Source organism: Trematomus bernacchii, unplaced genomic scaffold (genome assembly GCF_902827165.1).
Source record: "Trematomus bernacchii unplaced genomic scaffold, fTreBer1.1, whole genome shotgun sequence".
Taxonomy (NCBI): Eukaryota; Metazoa; Chordata; class Actinopteri; order Perciformes; family Nototheniidae; genus Trematomus; species Trematomus bernacchii.
The window spans coordinates 3,877,101-3,896,698 of NW_022987727.1; the positions used below are offsets into that span (position 1 = coordinate 3,877,101).

The window sequence follows — 19,598 nt, forward strand, 5'->3', positions numbered from 1 at the left end:
ATAATAATATATATTAATCATTAGGGAAGCTGAGGATGTTGAACAATCCAATGAATGAATTTGATTTGAATAAGCGTCATTTTCAATCACTTCGTTTGGCTACCTGTGTGCTCTTATTATTATCGTCCTGGGAACACTGCAGATGTTTTTTTGTTTTTTTAACAACTACTGACGTCTGCTCAAGCGGGTGCGTCAAACCTGCGTCAGACTTCGTCGTGACTTGCCATAGTAATTTCTCCAGAACTGATTTATCCCACAACACAGCCATAAGCACGTGGATACCAGAGGTGTGGGCAGGTGTTTTGCAGAGCTGCAGAACATCGCACAGTTGCAATAAGCCTTTATCTAAACTAGTTGATGTTAATATAGCAAACCAAACCAAACTTGTGGCAGGCGTTGAGCTCCTACGTCAGACTTTACGCACCATGCGCCTTGTGTGACTGCAGGCTGATTTCGCATCTCTTTGCGCGCAGAGATGTACACGGAGCCTGAATGAAGAGACCGCACACCCACTTTGGATTCATAGCCTACTGTCACGCTGACTCGGACGGTACATCCCGTTCTGCACACCACACGAGGTAAGAATTGCAACCATTTTCTCAATTTAATCAATTTAAAAAAAGCTCTATGTTTGTTTCTATAAACTGCATTGTCGAGAATCGCTCGAATAACCTGCCCCGCACAGAAAACCACCCCCTTGATTTGACTCGATAAAGACGATCGTCAGCTTTCACCTCTCTACCTGACAGATGGTGCTTTCGCTGCAACATTGACGGTGAGCGTCGCTCATTAATCCCCCGTGTCTGACGACGCAACGCCATGTGTCTACATTTTTATCTAAAATATGACAACATCTGCGGTGCAGCTGATCACCTGCTGACTTGTATTCGGCTTTTGCCTCCATCTTTTCCTTACCATCAATATGTGATTCATTTGACCTTGAATAAGCAGAGGTGATATTCACGTTCAGAGTCATTCCCCGAGCTGTGGTAGATGGGCCTGTGTGTCTGGAGCGTGCCTGAACATTTCCATGCAGGTGCTGTTTTGTACCTGTCAGAATTTATTTTTGTGTTCACGATCAAATCACTCTGGGGGGTGGCATCTGTGAACACCTTATATTTGACATTGATACGTTAATCTGTCAGTGATTGCTGCCTCTTTACCCTCCAATAGATCCCACAACACTGAGCATCATCCCCAGATTAGTCCAAATCTATCGTGCTGTCATAGCAGCTCCATGTTATTTGCAGCAGACCCTCATGGAATATCATGTCTGTCCTTTGGAGATGTTGAGAAGAGAGATAGGCGACCACTGATGGTGCAGGGATGGATTTCAATTTCGCAGGAGGAGCCATTGCTTAGCAACCAGATGAGATAAAAGTGGTTCGTATTTTCGTAGAAGAAACAGAGAACCTGTGCTGTTACATCATTAAAACCAAACTGTCCATGGTGAATTAGGAGATAAACAGTTAAAGGTATCAGAATAAACCTCTTAGGAGTCTGTCACCACCGGTCGTTTTTTTTAGAAAGTAAATATAAACTTCACTTTCTGCAGCACATATTAATTTATCGTCTTTGATCCTTAATGCTCCTCATTTAATGCATTTTATTCTCCGCAGTATAGAAAAAAAAACACTTCTGGCCACTCACCATGTTTCCCTCAGATAGAGATTGATAACTGAGTCATATCTGTAACACTGTCTTGCACTGCATGTGAAGTCCTGCTGTCTTTGTAATGTGCCATCTGTGTCAGCAGCACACACTGTGAAAGTCTGAAAGTTGCTGGTGTATTTCTGTATAAATTAAAAAAAACTTTCACTGCACATGATTATAAAGAGTGAGAACCACCATCCTCATAAGTAGTGAGTGGTTTGTTGCTATACAACGGTTCCATTCATAAGAAAAGTAATGCAAGACATGCGTTAAAACTCCAATCACAACATCCAAAAACTCTGCAGTGTGGCCAAAACAAATTGTTTGCAAACATGCACATCATTGCTTCACACCTCATTTGGAGAGAGTTTGATGATGACTCAGTGTGTGTAGCTGCAGACTGCTGTGGGAAAGGTCACTACTGTTCTAGGATCTGTGTCGGGCTCTCAGCCTCCGAGCTGCTGCGTGTCGTGACTGCAGGGGCTCAGGCAGCAGCCACTGTTGAGGAATGTGATGTGCGTGCTGCTGGAGTGCCCTTTTGGGTGGGCTCAGAGTCCAGCCGGCTGGCAACCGTTTTTGAGAAGTCACTGTGAATAGAAGCCCTGCTAATTTCAGTTGGCTGCATCTGATTTCGGATTAAAGGGCCTTGTCTTCACATCAAACACCTCTGGTTTCGTTTCTCTGCTCTTGAGTGAAAAGTCGGATCTAAACGTGAAAACTTCAAAGTCTGGTTTGCATTTCATTTCATTTCAAACCTTTATTTAACCAGATTGGTCCCATTGAGATCATAGATCTCTTTTTCAAGGGAGACCTGCAGCAAATAGGTTCCACATGAAACATAAAACAACATAAAACAATAAAGGACATCATACATTATATTTACAGGCCACATTTACATAGTTATCGACATTTACAAGTACCCATAGTATCAAAGAGCATTTCACTTAGCCTAGCTTTAAAAACATGCAGAGGAATGAAATTGCTCAGTTTGCATCTCTCATGCAGCTGCTTTTTTTGCATTTAAATAAGATGGTCTTCATCATTCACTGTGAAGCTGACCTTTAGTTAATTAGTAAATGTGCAATGAATGCTAACTGACTCATTTTCAAAAACACTACTCTTGAAGGGTCAACGGTCATGCCATTTTGAGGGTTAAATGCTTGCAGCTATGAATTTCCATTTCATTTTACAAGGATTAGTTTAGGTGTTTACATTGTTTCCGAGTGTGTTTCACAGCAGAGGTAGGCCACCTCACCTGAAATCAGGATCACCTCTATAACATAATTCAAGAGCGGGGTTAAAAAACGAATTTATGCAGGAGAATCTGACCTTTTATAACACAGTAGCTTTTATACTGTGTTGTTGTCTACACCATTTCCCTCAGGGGAGGCACTACACACAGGATTAGTGTTGGATTGGAGTTGCAAAGGGCCTCTTAAAAGGTGACACATACCAGAGAACTTGGAGAAACTAACTTCAGGTTTCTCTTTTCAGGAGCACTCTGCTCTTGAAATCTTTTATCAAAACCTCTGAAATTTTAAAACCAACTGCAGACATAAGATGAGAAATAAATACAGATGTTATTAACCAATAACAGTAGCTTGTGCTTAAAGGCTTTAGTTGTATTGCCCCATGTTCGCCTGAGACTAACACACACACAGATTGTTCTGCTATTCACATGACTGTACTTTAGCATAATGGGCTCTGCTGTGAAATGAATTGTAATTCAATCGTTTTGTCTCATTCAGCGTAATGAAGTGGATTACTGAAATACCTCACGTTATGCTTCTACAGTGCTGTAGTTTTACTACCAATCTAAAATAGTGTATGAGCTTACTAGCAAACAGGAAAAGCTGTGCACATTTTATGCTAAATTCAGATAAAGTACTTTCTCTAAGACCTATTTTCTGTCTGTCTCCAACTCTTTCTCTTCACAGATTAAAGAAAATAAGCACAACTTTCTTTCCCGTCTGATCCCCCTTCAGTCCGTCACCTCAGATTTCCCTTTTCGCCTCTACCGCCTTCAGCCTGAAGGAGCTCCGGTGTTGCCGCCATGCCAAAGAACACCAAGGTGACGCAGCGGGAGCACAGCAATGAGCCGGTCACGGAGTCGGTGGCTGACCTGCTGTCCCTGGAGCACCCCATGGACTATAAGAGCAGTCAGATGAGTATGGGTCTGAGTCCTGGTTCCACCGCTCCAGTGAAGGCCCTGATCCCCTCCCCAGACCCCGACGCCGAGGACGGCCGACCTGCCTGGAACAACAAGCTGGAGTACATCCTGGCCCAGGTGGGCTTCTCTGTGGGCCTGGGTAACGTCTGGAGGTTCCCCTACCTGTGCCAGAAGAACGGTGGAGGTGGGTGGATGTCTGTACATGACTGTGTTCAACTCTTCTGTGTCTGTTTCAATCGGCCTGTCATAAAACTACACTCTCGACATTTTGTGATACAGACTGGACCTCAGTGGTTTTTGCTGACCTCTATATTGACGGTGTTTAGGAGTTTTTGTTAACATAATAATGTCCCAAACAGGTTAGCCATCATGATGCTAACAGCAGGGTTTTTCTATCCATTATAAGACGTAGGCATTAAACAGACATTGCACATTACTGCTACACAGAACGTGCTTTTATTTAATTTAATTTAATTGTTTAACTTACTGAGGATTATTGATTTTCTTCACATTGCAATTCCTTGTTGAAAAATAGCATGTGACAACTTTCATTTAATCATTTGGTTTGAGCATGACATTTGCATTTATCGATCCACAGTCTTGTAGCAACTATTTCCTGAGACATGATTTGATTAATAATGTCCACTGGTCTTTCGGATTGGTGTGACATGTAATGATGAATTGCTCAACCTTCATTTGCATGACATTATAGAAAGAAATAATTTCGCCTTTGCGACTAATTTAGCTCTTATTTCGTCTTCCTGTTAAAGTCAAGAATATTATTCTCTATTTTCTGTCTTTTGTTGCATCTAACACACACAGCACTACCAGAGCTGTGTGTGTTAGATGACCAGTTACTCTTCACAGATTGTTAGCATTTCATTCAAGAACAATCCATTGTGGTGACAGTTTCAGCCACCTCGTCCAAACTGCCACAACATCTCAGCACCGTAGGCGGCAGACAGACTCTCAACATTATTCTGAGTCATTAACCATCTGCTCAGACAAGTTAGTGAAGTGAAATGAAGATGATTACACACTGCAACAAGGCTTTTCTAAAATAACCCAGGATTAAATGATAGAATCTTTTATGAAGTTGACTTTGTTCACATAACCATATCATGTAAATAATATTCTCTGCCTCCATTTAACTTCATTTTTTATGAAAGGTATACTTCAACATTTAAGGAAAGGCACTTTCATCGATGACAAACACAATACCTTTCTCTGAGTGAGATAAATGTAACTCTTAACAAGGAAGAAAATAAGATAAAATCCAAAAATGTGAAACACTTCCTTAGAGACGATGATTGATTATTATAGTAGAGTCGTACAGTGATTTTATGATCAAATCATGTAACAAAAATCTGTTATCTAACAGAGAGATTCCAAGCACAATGCAATTCATAACAAGTACATAGTGTCGGTGACTGGTCTGCACCTTTCCTCATTTCAGACCCAGCTCAGATTGCCTGCTGCCGCTTCCTCCTCTTTGATAAATTGCGGCCTGTCAAACAATTAGCCAGCTAATAGTGCAAGTCATACTCTTTAACATTTCTGAGACTTCAGCAGTCAGCAGCTACAAGATGAGATAATTTTCCCTCAGCAAGACGAGGTAACATTGAAGGGTCTGGTAATACAGTATGCTCTGAAATCTCCTTTTTTGCATTTTATTTGCTGTTCTTGTTTCTCTGTCATATCTCTTTGGTATTATGATTTGCTGCAAGGGTGGTGATGACTAAGATGGAGGAAGTGAAGTGTAAATACTGATTTCATGGGCTTTCAGACATTGTTGGTTTACCTTGTGTAGGAGGCGTGTGTGTGTAAAGAGGGTATTTGCAATGCATGATATAACAAAGATGGATCGTTTTAATCAGTGAGTGTGTATCCCCGCTGGATTCTCACTCAGTAGGAGGTGTTGCATTGTCTTGCCGGGGCTTGTTTCAGAGATGAGGACGAATGGTCTCTTGTCTATTATGTCTTATCTTTTTCTGCCTCTCTCAACATTTCAACTCAAGTGAAGGATTATATATACTATTGTTTTTTATCATAAAGACAATAATCAATAAATCAAATAATGTAATAAAGTAAAAATTAAATCTATGGGAACCAGAATATCATGTTGACAGGCTCATCTATCTAGCCTTAGTGAAGCATGGAAGACAAATGCATTTATCCTGCCTTACAAATACATCATTTAAGTAGTTCATGTGTACGATCTTGCTTGTGTCTCCTGGTGGTACTTGCATAATGTATGTTAGCATGTGTCTTTACTTTACTGTTAACATTTGTGTTTCCTGCAGAGGACAATAGTCCGGACAAGAAAAAAAGGGTACCAAGTAAATGTTTTTAGGGGAAATAGGGAACAAAATGTTTTTTATGAAGCTGTCAAAAGGCAAACGGATTAAGGAATTATGACAGGAGGCTAAAGAGGAAAGGGTTTATTATCTTTATTTGTTACTCAAATCCACAATGACCCCTTGGATGGGTTTAAGGCCTAACAACAAACAAATGGAAATAAAGTAAGTAGAGAGCGAGGTATTTCTCAGTGACAGGAAAATATGTTATATTAAAGGAAAAAAAGATAAAAGAAAGATTACATTTTTTTTAAATGACAGTTTGATTAGTCCAGTATTAGCTTTTAACTAATGCTAAACTTAACTAATATGGCTGCCCACTCTAAGTATGTTAGTTGAGTACATTTATCCTGGTTTGAAATCGCCATAATCATGTCTGAAATAGTTTTATCAAATATATATCCAACCTTTGAAATCCAGAGAGCCAGATGAAAGGTGAAGGTCTACTGTAGTTAAAAGTAATGAGCTACTCCTGATCTTTTGATCGTTTTGATTTCCTCTGCCTGTTTGCTGCTCAGAATAAACATCAAAGATCAGTAAAAGTAGCAGCACAGTCTCTTCTAACGGTCCAGATAATAATACCACACGATAAGACGACACTGTGTCCCTGTCTTTGCTTCCTTTGTCTGCTGCTACCTCTAATAGCCCCTCATGACGTGATCAGGGTTTTTGATCGAGTCGAACGTCATTTGTTTTTGGTCTGGAAGCAGGCTGCTCCTCCCAGCTGTCTGTCAGCGTGAGCCCGTCCTCTCTGGCTGTGGATGGTTTTGTCTCCATGGTGCCCCTTCATGTCCTGACGTAAGCAGGACGGACTGGACGGGGCTTGTTGTCTTTGAGAGCCTGCTGCTCTCTCTCTCTGCTTTGTCTCTTGGAGAGGTATATTTATGTTGTCGTAGACGTACAGAGCGAGACAGTGAGAGTGTGAAAGGTAAAATAGGAAGAGAAGGATGGATAATATGGAATTAACGCCAAAAATAGAACCTGACAGAGAGAATTTAACAATGTCCCTCGGATTAGCTATCATGGATTTCAGAGATCCAGAGTAACTGTACACTTTGTATTAATGCCACCTTCCTTTTCCCCTCCTCTGTCACAGGTGCATACCTTGTGCCCTACTTTATTCTCCTCATCCTCATCGGCATCCCTCTGTTCTTCCTGGAGCTGGCAGTGGGTCAGAGAATCAGGCGCGGCAGCATCGGGGTCTGGAACTACGTTTACCCTCAGCTGGGAGGCATCGGGGTCTCCAGTCTGATGGTAAGCACCAACACGAGCACATTAACCACTTATTTCCTAATGTATTCAAGTTTGACAAGGTACAGCAGCAGAAATCCTAAAATGGCAACAAAATATTTAATGGTTTACAGGTCATTACTAAGATGTTAAAATTCATAGTAAAAACATTTCCGTAGCCAGTTTGTGATCTCACATTTAAAGTGTCACTGCACACACTCAACGTTTATTGTTGAAATATCAAACACTAATCCCTCTTTTGGCTTAAATGGTGACTGTAAAATAATTGTAGTTTAATTTACAAGTTCAGTTCAAACCATGTCAATTACAATGTAAATCAGTGGTTTACACAGTGGACAACATCCAGTGGGGAAGTTAAAGATTTAGCAATCAGATGATTATCTCCCCCATAAAAACGATATATTGTAACATAATGTTGACCACAGCCCCTCTTTCCACTCACCTGTCAATTTAAAAGCAACCTGTCCCATTAAACAGTTTGAGTGCCTACCTACTGGAGAAAGCCTGATTTATTAATGACTTCAATATATAGTGGAAAAGGCCACGTCACATTGTTCCAGTCAGCCGCACAGACTGTAAACAAAATATAGAGCTACAATTTCAGAAGATAATCACAGAGCAGATTACTTTTGTGAGTTTACAAACTGACAACCTAAACTCGTTGCTTTTAAAGGAAGGATCCTAAATAAACCTTTTAGTGAGAATTTATGATCCCTTTTATAAAAACCCACTAACAGCAATATGTTTATATAATTATTGCAGGCTTTGAAGCAATGCTATGTGTATTTCAGATACTGAAACATCCAAAACATTTTTGGATTTGTATAGTATTTAAGATTTTCTCACTTTCCCTTCTAGACTCACAGTCGGACATGTAATGTGCAGAGACAACCTATGTGCTGTGTGACTCAGTCTACTGGTCTACTCTCTCTGTCTTGTATTACTCCCTCTTGATGTTTTACAGCAAGCGGGATGCAAAGATCAGCGCAAATAATCTCTGTCATAATCTGTCCCCATCATCTGCAGGAGCAGTGACCCTTCATGTCCCCATCCCATCATCCTCATCAGCCTAAATCAGGCAGTCAGTGATTTCACTGCGTCAGCCTCTCTATTCGTCACTCGTTTTAACAGTGTTTTAATCAATCTAGTGCAAAACATTGGAGGGAAAGGCCTGGCCTGGGCAGTGAGGCGTGTCACAGGCTGGATGTGGCAGAGGGAGATTCAGCAGCTATAAATACCTTCTCATAGAGGACACCAGCCTTGGCTGCTGAGAGCAAACAGCTCAATAATTCATACACACTCCCGACTTAAGCTGTGTGCTCGGCATCTCTATCCTGACTTACAAAGAGGTGTCCACCTCAACAAAGTCCATGTTGTTTGTCCCCTGTGTTGTCTGTAGGTTATGTGTGGAGACAGTTGTTGTTTTTCAGATTTACGAGTATTGCTGTTTTATCTCATTTCCCCTCAGGTTTGTGGTTTCGTGGGCCTCTACTATAATGTGATTATCGGCTGGAGCATCTTCTATTTCTTCCAGTCTTTCCAGTATCCACTGCCTTGGGCTGAATGCCCCATCCAGATAAATGGAAGCCAAGCAAGTGAGTAGGGTCCCAGCTAAGAATAGTTTCAGTGTCCATTAAACTACAGATAACTTTCTTAAATAATCAGTTGGTACATAAATGTCAGAAAATATTGAAAGATGTCAGTCAAAAACCGAAAGAAATTCCCTTCAATATGCTATAAAACTGTGGAAAGCAGGAAATGTTATAAGAACATGATACATCAACTATCAAGTTGCTTCTTATTTTTGGTCAATGGACTAATACATTAGTCGACAAATTGTTGCACAACACAGCTGCAACGATAACAGAGGTTTGCATCAGTATGGTTCCCATACAAAAGACCTCTTCACTTTAAAGCCCCTGACACCAGTACAATGAATACTGCAAGCCGATTGCATATGCAGCAGAGTGTCTCAGCAGATGCACACAAGGCTACGCAAGGCGATGCTTAAAGCTGGAGAACGTGTCTTTGTGGCTCTGCAGTGAAACAGCAGAGCATCTGCAGGATAACAGATACGTTTGTGTGCCGTCTCTAGCTGGGATGGCCCTGCACGTCATCCTACAGAGCCGCTCTGTTGCTGAAGTCTGTCAGATGGGATGACCCATCCGACAGTGTCAGTACCTAGAATGACTGGCAGCTGGTGGCTGTGGTGGAGGCAAATGCAGGTTCTGGCAGAGCAACAGCATCAGCTTACATCACCATGAGAGGGCGGGGTGTCCACTCTGTTCAGGATGCTGAATATGCAGCTAGTATGTTGTGGAGCATCCAACAGGATTTAGTTAAGCTATGTGCAGGGTAGGAAAGTATTTCAGCCAGGTACATTTATAAGAACTTTCTTCTTCACAACATTTTCTGACAGTTACAGACAGTTACAAGTGCTGTTTTTAATCCTGAAGGGCTGTTATGCATGTAAAATGCACAGAAATGCACAGAAATGCACAGGAAATTCTGGGTTAGCTACTTTATCTTAAGCCAAATATTTCTTCCACAATAGTTTGTTTACAAAAATATATTTATCTGATAATATCCCAAGTTCTATCCCTGTAAAACTCATGACCAACACTGTGGCAGCATTGTTTATGCCATATCTTCCCCTGTCCTCGTTGTTGTTGCAGTCGTGGTGCCAGAGTGTGATAAAAGCTCGGCTACCACTTACTTCTGGTACCGCCAGACTCTCAACATCACCAGCTCTATCGATGACACGGGCGGCCTGAACTGGAAGATGGTCCTGTCCCTGCTGGTGGCCTGGATCCTGGTCTGCCTGGCTGTCATCAAGGGCATCCAGTCATCTGGGAAGGTACGGGGTCTCCATGGCTTATAAGCAGGGGCACAGCCTGCAAATTATAGGTACATTCAGTCCTAAAACCCAAACATTAGTTTGCCTTTTTAGCACTTCCAGTTCCCTTGCCTCGAAGTCAATGGGTTTTTGAATGGGTTTTTGGTCAAATTATGTCTGTAGTCAAAACAAGCCTTACAGATTTTAACAATCATCCACATAAAACACATGTCAGTAAAAAACCCGCAGAATGTTGAAGCGTTAACATGTTTTAAAAACAACGACGAAGGGAATAAGAGTGATGATATACCCAACCAAATGATGTCTTCCCTGCAAGTCTCTTTAGAGTCAACCTTACCATTTATAAAGATGCTATCAAAAAATCATTTCAGGAGCTATTTTTAATCCTCATCAGTGAGTGTTTTATATACTTTGCTAATGCTTTTGATGCTAAAGCCTCCCATCAGCAGTAGTCTACTTTCAGATCTCATTTATATTATGAAAGAGATAAACATGCAACATTAATAAGCTTAAACTGTACCAAGCAAAGACTGGTTCAGAATGCAGATGGGAAATGCTGCTATTGGCAACAACTCCAACAACATCCTGTAATCCCGATCCAGAGAGTGAGTCATATTTCAAAACGCAACATCCAGCGCACACTTTGAAAAGGACAATACTCAAATCGCAAAGGTCTGACAGTTTATTTGTAAACACTAATCGTGGTAATCCAATTAGTATCGTTAGTACTGCATTGATTCCCTGCAATGCTGGAGGGCAGATTTTTGACGCATCCATCCAAACCTCAAAGAGTCCTTTCCACGTTTGGTGTGTGTGTGTGTGTGTGTGTCTGTGTGTGTGTGTGTGTGTGTGTGTGTGTGTGTGTATGTGTGTGTATTTTGATCCTCCTTGTGTGAGGCCTTAGAAAAGCGTGTCCATGGCAACACTGTGTAAGGGACTTGACTTTCTCTCTCTTTTAGGTGATGTACTTCAGCTCTCTCTTCCCGTATTTGGTGCTTTTCTGTTTCCTGGTGCGAGGTTTGATGCTGAAGGGAGCAGTGGACGGCATCGCTCACATGTTCACCCCTAAGGTGAGAGACAAAGTAAAACGATGAAAACAGCGTTGCATCTGCAGGATTTGGGGGAACTTTCCCCATTAAAATAATATAATATGTACTAAGATTGTCCACAATGTAACTGTAGTGTGCTGGAGGGGAGTCTTGGTTCTGAATCACTCATTCACAGACTATTAGCACGACAGACATGTAACACAAGTGACACTTTGTCTTTGCAAGCTGCTCAGCTGTGAGTGGTTCATGTTTTGTGTTGCTTCCCCAGCAAGGCCATTCAAATCCACTCATACATAAATGTCATTTAACACAGTGTGTCCTGAGTTGGGTTGATGTCCCCCTCTGGTGGTGAACATCTTTAATAACAGGAACAAAATAATCATTACATACTGTACGTTTAAAGATTGGAAATTCTTTGTTTTTAGGTTGAATGTAGTGATGGAAGTAGGTTGTAATCATATCATGTCAGATGACAGAAAGTAGTAACAACAGAGGGAGGGCTCAAGGGATTTAGAGTTTTTGGAATAAACTGAGATTAACTTTTGGCCTCCAGTTATGTCATGAAGCTGACGGTTCACATCACTCTGTATTATAATGCATTATAAAGTAAACTCAAACATTTCTGTGTTTCCTCACAAAACAAAACATGAATATCTTAATTAAGAGATAAGATTATATAATTGTTTTAATCTGCCTGTTATCCAATCCCAGTTTCCAAAAATGCCAAATGCTTAATTACAAGGGGGTTAACATTGAAAACATGAGAAACTTGAAATTACGTAAAACATGCATTTTTACATTTTAAGGGCCTGCTTGAAATAAATTATATTATTTCTCTCAGGGTTAGTAGTAGTTTCTATCAAGTGTTCAAAGGGGCAGAATATATATAAATTGTTGTCAATAAACTACTTGTCAATGTCTAAGGGGTGTTTAGGAGGTTAAATGACAGAAAATATGACATTTGTCCTGTATTCTCTCTAGTTGGAAAAGATGTTGGAGCCGCAGGTGTGGAGAGAAGCAGCCACGCAGGTGTTCTTTGCTCTCGGTCTGGGCTTCGGAGGAGTTATCGCTTTCTCCAGCTACAACAAGAGAGAAAACAACTGCCACTTTGACGCAGCGTTGGTCTCTGTCATCAACTTCGTGACCTCCATCCTCGCCACTTTAGTTGTGTTTGCTGTCCTGGGATTCAAGGCGAACATCATGAACGAGAAGTGTGTTGTCGAGTAAGTGTGTTGTACTTTAGCAAATGCTACCTGACTAATCCCTCTTTGGCAGTCGTTTCATACTAAAACCTGCACTTACCAAAACATCCTTCTCCACATTTTCTATTTTTCTTGGCAGTAATGCAGAGAAGATTATTGGCTTCCTAAACACAGGTGTGCTGAGCAAAGAGCTCATCCCACCTCACATCAACTTCTCTCACCTGTCCACAGAGGACTACGCGGAGATGTACGGCGTCATTAAGACGGTGAAGGAGGACATCTTCGACCAGCTGGGCCTGGACTCCTGCTTGCTGGAGGACGAGCTCAACAAGGTCAGAGTCGTAACATAGCTTCACTATAATTCATTAAACTGGAAGTGGGTGATTTCCCACATTGGATCACTCCTTTGTATTCAGCACCTCAGCTATCATTAGCCACCTTTGACCACCATCTTTGTTTCTACGTCCTCCAGGCGGTTCAGGGCACTGGTCTGGCGTTCATCGCCTTCACAGAGGCCATGACACATTTCCCTGCCAGCCCCTTCTGGTCCGTCATGTTCTTCTTCATGCTGATCAACTTGGGTCTGGGCAGCATGATCGGCACCATGACCGGCATCACCACGCCCATACTGGATGCTTTCAAGATACGCAAAGAGATCCTGTGTGGTGAGCAGACTGTCTTTAATTCGACTCTCTTTAACTGGATGAACTTCAATATGTGCGATACTCACAGGCTGTTTCTTCTTCTCTTTCTCAGTGGCTTGCTGTGTCATAGCCTTCCTGTTAGGCCTGCTGTTTGTGCAGCGCTCAGGGAACTACTTCGTCACCATGTTTGACGACTACTCCGCTGGTTTGCCTCTCACTGTGGTGGTGTTCCTGGAGAACATCTCTGTAGCATGGATCTACGGCACTGAGAGGTAATGCGGATAAATAGACTGAAGCCACCTAGGATATCATTCATTATAAGACAGCTTGTAGAAGTGTGCAGTGTCTGATCCATTTGTAAAAAGAGTGTTTTGAATGCTTTACAATTTATAGATGTGAAAACTATTGTTATGTGGGCAATGACACAAAATAATGATCATTCACAAGTGTCACGAATCTGAATCTATCACTCTTGACTGTATGGTACATTTACGTCCATGACTTCAATAATGTAACAAATGTACTTATTTGAAACCAAACCATAATATTTGACCTTAACCTAAATAATTAATTGGGGTTGGTTTGTTGTTTCTATTCTGAATGTTAACCAAATGTTTAAAAAAGCATTCAGGTTGAATGATGTTGATGATGCAGTAGGACTCAGGAAACTAAACTATTGCCCCACTCTCTTTCACTTCCTCGCAGGTTCATGCAGGACCTGGAGGACATGCTTGGTTTCAGGCCGTACTCTTTCTATTACTACATGTGGAAGTACGTTTCTCCAGCCATCCTGGTGCTGCTCATCATCGCCACTGTCATTGAGATGGCCATCAGTCCTGCAGGATACAACGCCTGGGTAGAGGCTGAGGTGGGTGTTGCTCTGGTTTATCTGGGTTTATACAAAGAATGAACAAAGAAAGAGTTAAAACATCACCAGACATGCTATATTATTTTTTGCATGTTGTTGATTTCATCCTCTTGCCTCTGTACCTCTGTTTTTCCAGGGAGCAGAACAATTCCACAGCTACCCTCCCTGGGCTTTAGCCATGGCCTACTCCCTCATCGTGGTGGCCATGCTGCCTTTACCCATCGTCTTCCTCCTCCGCCACTACAACCTGATCTCGGACGGCTCCAACAAACTGTCCGTCTCCTACCGTAAAGGCATGATGAAGGACATCTCTAACCTGGAAGAGCAGGACGAGCAGCGTTTCATCCTCGGCAAGAACCCCAGCGAGGCTCCTTCCCCGATGCCCGCCCCACGCCCTTACCTCGGCCCCGGCGGCACCCAGGAGATGACCAACACCAACTACGGCACCAGCACCAAGACAGGCTACCAGAACATCGGCTCGCCAGAGTCTGAGCTATGATCCACTGAGCTCAAACAACCTCCCGTCCATTAAAACCCCCAGCCTTGCACGGAGAGAGGAAGAAAGGGAGCAACCAAGGAAGTCAAGAGGAAGAGAAAATCCACTGCCGGTTGTTGCAGCATTCATAACACCTTAACCTCCAGAGCTGAGTCCCTATCCCTCCTTTTCTGCCCTTCCGCCCCCCGCCTGTGATTCTTCCCCGCAATAGGAGCCGTAGTGCCAATTTCCTCTCAATCCCAGCTGTGATGAAGGGATCATGGGAATGTGAGTTTGACCACATATGACCACATTTTTCATCTTTCAACGAAATACAGCGGCAGAGAGAGAGGGAAGGATGGATTTAGAAGGGTCCACCGCAGGCTTTGTTTTGTAATGAGCTCTGACTGAGGTTAAGGTGTGTGCGGCTCTAAAATGCTTTACGTTGTACTCAACAGTATGTTCACCAGTTTAGGAGAAGGATATTTTTGAGACAGTCAGATGTTCCTAGATCTAGGAGATCCTCATCTTGTTGATGTTCAGTTATAGAAGATTGTTATTTGTGGGGTTAGGATGGAAGGAGACTCAGAAAAAAAAACATATATTTTCATGATCTATATCAACGTATGAGAACATTTCTCATCCTGTAAACAAAATGATACCAAATGCATTCCAAACAGTATGTAGTAAGTGATTCCGATAGTGTAAACAGTGTTACAAACACCTTGCATCTTAATTGTGCCTATCATGCATCAGCAATAATACCAGTCAAAGTAGGGTACTTTACGTAAAACTGTGGATCTCCTTCTATCCCTTCTTTCCCCACTGATGTAGAATACTGTATATACTTGTTGTGTAGTCTGAGATGTCACTGTAAGTCGTGTATATAGTCTACACAGCAGTAGTGCGAAACAAGGGGAAACTCTTCGCCTCTTCATTACACTCCCATGATCCCCAAAGCACAGAAACACGCTATAATTGTTTTGCATCTCTGAGCCTTAAAACAGAGCAGCATTTCTCTTTTAAACAACCTCTTGTTTCCAACCGCATTGCACATCTATGTGCTGTTCCAGTCGTGGCTGGTCTAGACAAAGCTTTTCCATTTGAATCAATCACTTGAATCAATTGTTTCCATTTTTATCAATGCCTTAGAAGGGCAGATGTGACAGTGCACCAGCAAAGATGAGCAGAGCAGCCTCAAGCACGCCTGTCTGCATGTTGGAGAGGCATACAGAGAATAACTGGATAATGTGAGTATTGTCTCTGTGTACATGCAGATGTGCGTGTTCAAGTGTGTGTGCGTCAGTCTGCCACTGAATGAGAGCTCCCGGTGACCCTGCCTCTTTAAAAATAGAGCTGCGTTACCCAGGGGAAGCCGTGGCAACGCACCATAGTTACAGATCCTCTTCTGATGTGCAAGAGGAGAGGAGGAGAGCAGACACCTTGCTTTGTCTGCTCCACCTGCTCGGCTGTTTGTTCAGCAATACACAGATGAGACAGTTTACTGTTGAGGTCCTACAAGAATATAAAGCGTCTATGTTGTTAGTAAGAGGTTCACTGCCATGCCACGCTGTGGAGACATCATGTGAACCCTAAAAGGAGTATCCTGGGTTTAATTGTTGTACATTCCTCAAATTGTAACCACTACAGACATCATTTCATACGCACTAAAATGTACACTTTGATGTATTTTGTGAACTGAGGTGTGGAAACTTAAAGCCTTTTTTTAACGTAAATATCTTGTATGAAAATGTACGTTTTGGGGTTTAATGTGGAAATTGTGCAGTGATATAAATGTTTGGATTAAGTGGTAATACAAGGATGTCACCACTGGGTGTCTCTGCTGGCCAGTGGAGGAGTCAATGACTCTCCATCTAGTGGCCCCTCCCTGACAACACCAATACAGAGACTGAACAGATGTAGTGTGAAGCACAGTCAGTCACATTGTTTGGTGCCTGAACAGCCTCTCTGTTGTCTGTTCGCCTTATGCTTTTGTCAGTTTTTTTCTTCTCGATAATGTAGTGTGTTGAGTTTGGACCAATGTCTTGTCTCATTCACTTGAGCACTTTAATTAGGTAGAGACCCTGGAGTTGTCTGTTTAGTACAGGTTTGACAAAAGTTTTGTCATCACAATAATGCTGCCACAGAAGATGATTTAATCAGCAATATTTATTTAGAGAGAGAAAGAAGTCTGAATATCCATGAAAGGCTCAAATGTGTCGCAAGCCACTGTCAAAGACAGTTAGTTTCCTGCGTGTTTGTACGACAGATCTTTGAGAATTTACATTGTTTTTATTTATTATGTTTGAACAGCGTAGACGGGTATGTGTGTCTGGTGTGAATTTTGCCCTGTAATCAAACCAGTTCTGATTGATGCTTTGATAGGTCCTCCCTATTTTCCCCAATGCAAGTTTTGACCAATTCCTAAGCTGTTCTCTATATATGTGGTTGTGTGAATTCTTACATGCCTCTTACATCTGCTCAGGTTTTTAGGCACCTTAATTGTGCCTACTGTAGCTTTGTGTTTATTGAAGGTATGAATAGTTGAATTCATACCTTCATACCCCCTATAACGAACATTTAAACACAGTTTAAAGTCTAAAAATGCAAAAAATGTTTTGCGCAAATTCAGCAACTACTGCAATAACATGTTGAAAATAACAGATGTTTTTGGTCAAATGGCTTACGACATGAATGGCACAACAGGTGACGGCACCTGCAGCTTTGGACTACAGTTAAAGCACATTTATGGAAGCACAGGAAAGTGAGCACAAATGAGTTTCATGGCATGGTGAACAAGAGTCAGTTAATGATTACAAAAAAAAAAGTCTGTATGGGTGAAGTTGATGATGAAACTTGTAGATTATGTTAGTTATGGTCTGAATCCTGCTTCCTACAAAGGGTCACTGGAGGATAAGTCTGCACATTTAATTGCACGGCCGTCCACAAGAAGCTAAACTGCACCACAAGTCTGTTTCTTAGCTACAGGTTGATCTGCACAAAAAATACATGAGAAAACGTCTGATGTGAGAGCACAATCGAAACACAAGACATGATGCACAATTTGTCACATTTAGCTAAGGATTTTCCACTTCTCCACTCCAGGCACAGCAGGTCTTTGCTAAACGCTTTAAAATACTCTGCACAGTGGAAAGAAATATCAGCTCTGCTCAGTAACAAGATATTGGCCTTTAGAATTTATATTGCTATTTATCATTGAAATCAAAGACTCTAACTCCAGGGTCTCTTTGTCTTGTCCATGTGTCAGCTGTGTTGCATTATGTACTATAAAGCAACTTTTGCGGTTAACTCAGTTGAATAACAGTGATTAACTCATCAAAAATAAAGTAATAGTGTATTTATTTAACTGTGCATATAGTCTTTATGTGACAAAACCCATAGTTATATTTATAGTATTTAAGATAATGTATTTAAACTGTACATATTGATGTACATTCTGATAAATTCACACTGAATATCTATAGAGTGACAGGGTGTATACTTGAGCTGTAAATAATAACTGTATATTTTTGAGATATTTTTTGATTTTTGTACTGTAGGTAATGTTACTTTGCTGTCTGTTAGTATTTGGTGTTAGTGTACGGTTGTTCTTAATCAAAATAGCTGAGTGACCGATTGTGTGTGAGTGTGTGAGAGTGTGTGTATACGTGGGTGTATGTTTGTGTAACGTAGGTTTTTGGTGTTTAGGTGTGTTTCTTTTCTCCTCTCTCAGTGTTGTGTGCTGCTGATCTAATCCTGTTGTTACAGTGAACTGGGACCACTAATGTAAGCAATCTCTCTTCTGTGTTTCTCACTGGAACGGCAGCGGCTGCCAGCACAAAACTGAAGCAAATGTTTGACAATGAGACAGAAACTGATCTGTTTTGGGTGATGAGAGATGTACTGTACAAACATGTTGGAGCCAAAAGGAAAATTAAAATTACCACTTGTATGAAACAGTCCATGGTGTTTGTCTTATTTATTCTGATGTACAGTATATGAAAGTCTAAATGAAAAGGTGAGTTATTCAGTAAAACAGTTTGGTAACACTTTATATTAAGGTACACAAATTAACCATCAACTAATTGTTCATTAACATGCATATTAGCAGTATATTGGCTCTTTATTAGTCATTATAAAACACTTAATGCCTTATTCTACATGACCATATTCTACAAGTAATAAGCCATTAGTTGTATTTGTGATCATACTGTGTGACCTTCTTGTAAGTTCTTACACAATAGGTGTACTGTTCTCTCTATGTGTTGTACTGTATCAGTGTGAACATAGATTAAACAGCCAGCCAAACTCTTTTGAGAGCCAGGGAATGAGCAGCCATGCTCCTTTATTTACTTATTTGCAGTCCACTGACATTCAAGTTTAATGATCTCATACATGCAAGTGTATAAATTCCGTCGTGCTCGCGGACGGATTAAAATAATTAAACCTAAATGGCTCGCGAATTATACTTTGGCGGCCGTTAATATACCTGGGCGGCCCGCCCAAGTATAGTCTATGTGTGCGAAACCCTGCTATCTTACCAATTCTTTATATGATGTTTTTCAATTTAAAAGATAATTTTGCAAGTCAAAAAAAAAAAATGTGTCGTAAAACTGTGAAGTAACACATTTCTTTGTGTGAAACGCTCAATGAACTACATCTCTGGTCTCGCACACGTCACCAACACCAAGATGGCCGTCACGTTAGCACATTTCACCTCTTTCTTTGAGAATAAGGCGAAAAATGTATTAAAAGAGGTAAAAATCACTACAAATCTGGGCATGTTGAGAGCTGTACATACGAAAAAGGGGAGTTAGTCGGTTCCGTAAGAGCCAGCATGCGGGACCGGCTTTACAAGGTTTCGGTGAGTAACACGAGTGTAATGTGTAACGTTAATGACATCACTTACGCGACTCTGGGATTTCTAGTTGCATATTTTTCATAGTCTTATATTTCAACAGTTTTACGACAAACTGTGACTTTTTTGACATGGAAATTATTTTTTAAGATTTACAAACATCATATGTGTAATTCATGGCACAATTCAAACGGGATCGAAAGATAATCTTTCT

The 19,598-nt window shown here is 41.2% G+C and overlaps 1 protein-coding gene across 1 annotated transcript; it reads left to right on the plus strand.

Moving 5' to 3' along the window:
- The first annotated feature begins 305 nt into the window (after nucleotides 1-305).
- On the plus strand, nucleotides 306-18,490 carry slc6a17 (solute carrier family 6 member 17). Its single transcript, XM_034145407.1, has 12 exons — nucleotides 306-578; nucleotides 3,591-4,007; nucleotides 7,277-7,434; nucleotides 8,900-9,026; nucleotides 10,107-10,288; nucleotides 11,248-11,358; nucleotides 12,319-12,560; nucleotides 12,679-12,871; nucleotides 13,012-13,204; nucleotides 13,296-13,455; nucleotides 13,889-14,051; nucleotides 14,188-18,490. Exons 2-12 carry the CDS (start codon nucleotides 3,707-3,709, stop codon nucleotides 14,548-14,550), a joined length of 2,193 nt encoding a protein of 730 aa, XP_034001298.1. The 5' UTR covers nucleotides 306-578; nucleotides 3,591-3,706; the 3' UTR covers nucleotides 14,551-18,490.
- The last annotated feature ends 1,108 nt before the right edge of the window (nucleotides 18,491-19,598 follow it).